The sequence below is a fragment of the Nestor notabilis genome, unplaced genomic scaffold, assembly GCF_000696875.1.
Source record: "Nestor notabilis isolate BGI_N333 unplaced genomic scaffold, ASM69687v1 scaffold25115, whole genome shotgun sequence".
NCBI lineage: Eukaryota > Metazoa > Chordata > Aves > Psittaciformes > Psittacidae > Nestor > Nestor notabilis.
In genome coordinates this window covers 38,801-45,328 of record NW_009928269.1, presented here as the reverse complement: position 1 = coordinate 45,328, position 6,528 = coordinate 38,801, and the positions used below count along the sequence as shown (strand labels likewise).

Sequence of the window (6,528 nt, the reverse complement as noted above, 5' to 3'; positions counted from 1 at the left end):
CCTCTTACGGGAGATCAGTAGAGGGAATCAGCCGCAGACTGTGAGTTTCTCTTGGTTTCTTTTCCCTCTTTTGGGTGGCTGTGCGGGTGGGGAGGGGGAACACCCCACAGGCTTTGCAGCCCCAGCAGCGCTCTGCAGCGGAGCGGCTCCGAGTTACCTGCCCCAGGTAACCTAGGTGCTCCCTGGTGGCCTTGCGGCGATAGAGAGCATTTGGGGCAGCAAAAGGGCGCTTTTCAGCTGCCCGGTCTTATAAAGCTTTTGGGAAGGAGACGATAAAGCTTCGGGAAAGGAGATGTTAAAGCTGAGGGTTTCTTCTTCCGAGGGGAGTAGCAAGGCAGCTGTGTGCTTGTCCAGCATGTGCTATTGCTCGTGCACCTTTCTGCACCCCAGGAGGGTCCTAGTCGGGAGCATCCTGTTTTATCAAAGTGCTGTGTGTTACACTAAATAACATATACTTCTTTGGTACTGGCATGGAGCCAATATTGATAAAGGTAGGGGAGACACACGGTAATGAGGGCTGTCATGAAACTGAAGTACTGAACAACTTCACTGGATTTCTGCCGCTTCGGGGCGGGGGGGGGGAAGAAATAAAAAAAAAAAAATCCAAAGGGAGTCCAGTATCTTGGAGGCTTGGAGGCAGAAGCATATTTTTTGATAAATGATAATGTAACTTAAGAAAGTCTGTTCAGGAAATGACCTCTTCGCTCCTTCCAAAATAATCAGCATGGTTTATACTAATACCCCTACGCAAAGTGCAGAGGCGAAGCCACTAGGCTGATGTAGGAGCAGCTCTCTCACCCATCTAACTCACTGGCTTTCACTGGACTTGCATCAGATTTTCTAAGGAAGAAACACCTCAGTCATATTGCGTGGAGGGCTGTATTGTCACCAAGTTCAAAAGGAAGTCAGGATGGGGAAAGAGGGCTGGAAAATCCAATCACAACTTATAGGGAAACATGACACGGCAAACAATTTCAGATGGGTTTCCTTGTAAATGTTTTATTACATACATAAGGACGAGATCTCCAAATAGCACTTCCTCTGCCGTTTAAGCAACAAAGAAAATCCCCCAGGTGAAGTGACTACAGACACGCCTAAGCTTTGGCACCAGGCAGACAGCTATTACAAACCTCCTACAGCAAATTGTGTAGAACATGTTATTGCTGATAAAGCTACAGTGTCTTCTTCCCAGTCCATTAATGCTGAGCTGTTTTGTACTCTTGCAAACTATTGTTGAGCTATTTCTTTCATTTGCAGCCATTTTTCCTCTCTTTGAATATAGAGGAAACAAATCTCACTTTCAGAAATAAAAAATCTGCAGTACAGTTATCTGAAAATAACTGAAGTACAGTCAAATGCTGTTATTCTCTTGGCTAGGAAACTCTGAGCTGGATCTGAGCCAAATTTGTTTTTTAAAGAAGTTAGATTTGCTAAGAAATACTCTCCCCTGTTGTTTTTTTTTGAAGCTGGTGTTGTTCTAACACTTGTTTTTAAAGGTCAGGATCAGACGTCTTTCCAACATCCCCATTCCATCCTGACAGGGGGGAAGAAAAGTGGAAGCTAAGCAGTCAAAATGCATTTCTTAGCTCCCTCTTTGCTATGGCATGTAAAACACACACAAGAAACCAGTTAGCTGTCAGTTAGTGGCATTCACGTAGTTTTGTTTGTGGGTACAGCACAAACACAGACACCACACTCAAACATGTGTCCTGTTTTAATATCACCACAAACCATTCCTAGAGTTAATGGTTAATAACTCACTTAAGCCTAGAGATATTTTTTTCAGTCAAAGGCTTAAACCAGTAACGGATGAAAATACTGAAGCACATCATTATAGCCATGCAAAAATAATCAAAATGATGTAGGCCTGATTCTGCAGACTTTACTGAGGCAAATCTCCCATGGAAAGCAGCAGCAAATTGTCCCAATAACAGATTGCCAGGCATATTATTTGTAATAGAAATGCTTTAGCTGCTAAAAAACTTTTGAGAAACCCAGCAATGCCTCAAAGTGAAACTAGATATTTTTTTCAGCACGCCCAGACACTGCAGCATCATGTCCCCAGATCTGTTCAAAATATTTTTGCTAACCCTGAGATAGGTTGAGCAGTTTTCGCTCCCTCTGGAGCCAGTAGTGAGAGCACTCAGTCTTGTAAAATCCAGAGCTGACTGAATCCTTCCTAGTTATTTTGTTAAACTTATGATCAGCCCCAATGTGAATACTCAAGGATAACAACAAGTAAGAGCAACTCTCTGAAACAGAAAGTTGTTGCTTGAAGAATGTTGCTTCTCAGTGATGCTAGATATCTAGGGTAAAAAAATAAAGAAGGAATGTGTCTGAAAAGAACATCTTATCTGGAAGTACATGAAGTCAGGATAGTCACAAGTCATGGATTTCTACTGTTTTCCACGTAATGAGACATTGTCTTGTATGTGCATAGTACTTGGATACACTAATTAGTTTGGATGCTCTGGTCAAATGCAAACCACCAACATCCTTCTCTCAAAAGTGCCTACCACATGTTAGCTTAGCGTTTACTGCACTTGGTTTGGGTACAGACTCTGTTTCCCTGAATGAGAGGTACCTTTTGCAGCAGGGTGGAAGGGACCTCTAGTGGGTCATCTTAATCCTGACAGCCTAAGACTTTCTTATGTATCATACCCAAGATGTGAATGCAATCATTCCAGTTTCCATTGCCTTCCTACTCTGAGTGTGTGGGTGAGACACTGCTGATATCTTTACCATGAAGCACTTCTTACATCAGCCTTCTCCTTGGTATACAAACATAGGAGTTGTTTGAATAATCGAGGCAGAAGGTTAAAGAGATATGTATCTACCACATCTTTGTTTTAAAGAGATTTTTTGATCTAGAGCGTACAAAGGAAGTTGATAGGCAAAATGTAATCCTTAAGTCTGGCTGAGTAATAAAAGTCATGTGAAATGTAACACTACGTAATGTTATACAATCATCTGGAATGGCAGAATGTTATTTGGGGCCAGACTTGATGCTAAATATCATACAGACATTTAAACAGAAACCCACCCTTTTTGGCACACTAACCCCTCACATGTCAATCCCTGCATTATTTTGGAAAGGCATACTCACTCAAGATGTAGACCTTGTAATGCTCTTTGACTGTCTTGTGTGTACTGGAACCAAATCTTTAGGTTTCAGCTCTGTAAAATGGAATAGCTTTTCAATCAAGAGTACTTTAATAATAGGCTTTAGAGATTCAAGATTTTGTCACAGAGGGTAAATTGACCAAATACACATTACAGGATTAAGGCGGCTTTAGGTTGTCTGTGATAAAAGGAATTATCCTTGGTAGTTTACAAGAGGCGGTAGGAAAGCTTTGCTCATCACATGAGACATACATACTGTTTTAGACTCAGTAAAGCACTGAGATTTTGTATGCTTTTTATAAACTAGAAGAGTGAAAGGAGAACTGAATTTCCCATGCAAATATCCTGGGAAAACAGATTACTGAAGTTAGGAATGTAACGTGAGCCACAATGGACAGATAGACAAGAGCACAGAAGTATGCCACTCAGATAAGTCCAAGGTGCTAGTTTTATTAGTGCACTTGCAAATCAGACTGACCTCAATGAGAAGGCTGTTAGAGATGGCTATTGGAGAGCTTCAGGGAATGCACCGGACAAAAAAATTCTCCTGGGGGAAATCTTTAGCTTGTGTTAATGATCACAGCTGCACTCAAGAGAAAGAAACAAAATGGGTTCAGCTCAGTATTATCACATTGCATTTTTGCTTAGGGGCATTGAGTTGAAGGGCACAAAATATTTGCCCTAAAGCCTGAAGTCATACACAACTGATTTTGGGATGCTTAAAACAGACAATGTTTGCTCACAAGCTCAAGTATATCTAGGCCTGCTTTTGAACAGATATCCCTACTGTATGATTTCATGCAAAACCAGCAGTCATCTTTCAGTCTCATTGTGGAATGGGGGAAAGCTGCTGTTTGAATTTTACACTGAATAAGAGAGATGTAGTGTCACTTGAACCCATCGCTTGAACCCAGTACTCAAAAAGTGCAGCTTTGCAAAGATGAAAAGTGAAGGGAGTGCTCTTAAACCGATGCAACCTGAAGTTGCCATTTTCAGGTAGGTTGTTGATCAAATCACAGTCTAAAGAATTTGGCTGAAGGGACTGAGAAACATAAGTTGTAGAACACTACCAATCATTTAGCATGCTGTCTTTGTTCACCACATTTTGCAGCCTGGTAACATAGCAGGATAATTAGGCATGGGATGAAAGGAAGGAATATTCACTCACAGCTATGTGTCTTCTCCCATTTCACCCGCATGCAGAAACAACTTCTTATCCAGCCAACTGACCAAATGATTATACGACAGGCAAGGCAGTGAATTCATTTTCTTTGGCCAGTAAGGATCCAGTCACATGGAGTACCCTGATGCAAGATGAGAGGATACATAGCCAATCTCTGCACACTGAACTAGGGCAATTGGAAGGATAAACTGTATTATAGCATTCATGGGAACATAGCTAAAATCCCAGCCTGCGCTCTTTCTGTGGTTCACAGCACAGCTGTGCGTCTATTCCACATCAAGGCAAAAGCATGTATTTTATCATGGTTATTTATTATCCAGGTGCCACTTGTATCTTCTTTCCTCAGATGTTTCATACATTCTTCACCAGTACAACATCTCTGAAAGACAGATAGCTAAACCATCACCCAGTTCCTTGAAAACAAGACAAAGGCTAGTGAACCAAATGGTCACGAACTCTGGAAAAGTACCAGAGACCTGCTCAAACAAACCTGGATGCTCTTGAAGAAGATTCTGTGAAGAGGGCTAGTATAAAACTTGGAGAGCACAGCAGACAAGAAAACTGGTCCCAAAAGTTCACGCTTAAAGGAATACTAGAAAGGCATCTAACCCCATAATTAGACAGAAGTGGCCAAGCAGTAAATTCAACAGGAGTGGCTGAGGCTCTTCTCTGCTGATGCTCAGGCTGCCTCTCTGGATAGCTCATTATGAACTGAAGTGCCTATGTTTCAGGCACCCAAATTCATACATTTTTCCATTATGCTTCTGCAATTGCACTTACTTAAATTTAGAAATGAAATACACTTTTATGCATTTATTTATGTTTTTGAAGTACATGACTGAGCAGAAGAAAATTGTTAGAATGATGCTATATAAACACTGCTTCCAGCTTCCGTACAAGTACTTGTTATTCCCTCTCTTGCTTGACTCCAGTGCTCCATTATATGACCCTTTGGTTTTCCTACCTCTGACAACTGCCTTCCTGCTTTTACTGCCTGAAGTGTGATATATTAAGAGTTGTAATGCTTTCCTAGAACAGAACAGTGACTAATCCAAGTCCAGGTCCATTGCTGTATGATCAGTCAGCTGAGAATTATTACCCGCTTAGGTCTTTCCCTTCTCTGTAGGGAGCAGCTACTCTGAGAAGCAGGACTTGCTCCAGCAGTCTGACTTAACTTGATGTCTCCAAGCCTGAGAGCTGGTACACAGTCACTCACAGTGTGGCCACCACTGCCAGAAGAAAGAGGAACTCTGCCAAGTACTAGGCAATAACCAAATCTTAAAGGTTTTTTTTCCCCCTCCTCTCTTCTCTTTCTTTAGCAAACGGGCTGTATCAGAGCACCAGCTATTGCATGACAAGGGCAAGTCAATCCAAGATTTACGAAGAAGAATATTCCTTCAAAATTTAATTGAAGGTGTCAACACTGCAGAAATCCGTGCGACTTCAGAGGTTTCACCTAACCCTAAGCCTGCTACCAACACAAAGAACTACCCTGTACGATTTGGTAGTGAAGATGAGGGCAGATACCTAACTCAGGAGACAAACAAATCACAGACCTACAAGGAGCAGCCCATGAAGGTATTAGGGAAGAAAAAGAAAGCAAAGCCTGGAAAACGCAAGGAACAAGAAAAGAAAAAGAGGCGAGCCCGCTCAGCTTGGTTAAATTCTGGCATGTATGGAAGCATCGTGACTGAGAACCCACTCTTGGACAACTCTGTTACTACACATAATCACACTTTAAGGTAATTCTGCTATATCTTTTGGCATACCATATATTATACTGAAGTTATTATCATTCGGTGTGAGAGACCAAGGCCTCACTCAAAACTGGAGTAATAGCACACTGGTTTGCTCATAACTGAGCAGTGGCTTTTCAAGCAGTGCACAGTATCAAGGTGCTTTCTGGAGGTAAGTACCCTTCTCACTTTACACATGTGACAAAGTCTTTCCTATGACAAACAATTAAAGTAAAACACTTACTGCCAAAATGAACCTCCTGAAGCTGAGTTAGTAGTAGGTAGAGTTATTTCTGCAAAACCAAAGCACATCATAGCCATTAAAATTTCCTTTACCGTTTTAATTTTAGTGTCTTTTGCATCAAATCGTGGTCCCACACTTGGGCCTCAGCAGATTGAAAACTTTGAGTTTTCTTTAAGGCTCTGCATCTATAAAATGGTGAAGTTTTCTTTCCTCCCTCTCAACGCCTCCCCTTTTTGGCAACT

General features: G+C 41.6%; 1 protein-coding gene across 1 annotated transcript; it reads left to right on the top strand.

Annotated features, from left to right (window-relative positions):
* Positions 1–2: 2 nt before the first annotated feature.
* Positions 3–6,197, top strand: PTHLH (parathyroid hormone-like hormone; the record flags this gene model as incomplete). The annotated part of the gene is made up of 2 exons (XM_010014435.1): positions 3–40; positions 5,626–6,197. Coding segments are annotated over 2 exons (465 nt in total), but the record flags the coding sequence as incomplete, so codon positions are not given.
* Positions 6,198–6,528: the final 331 nt, after the last annotated feature.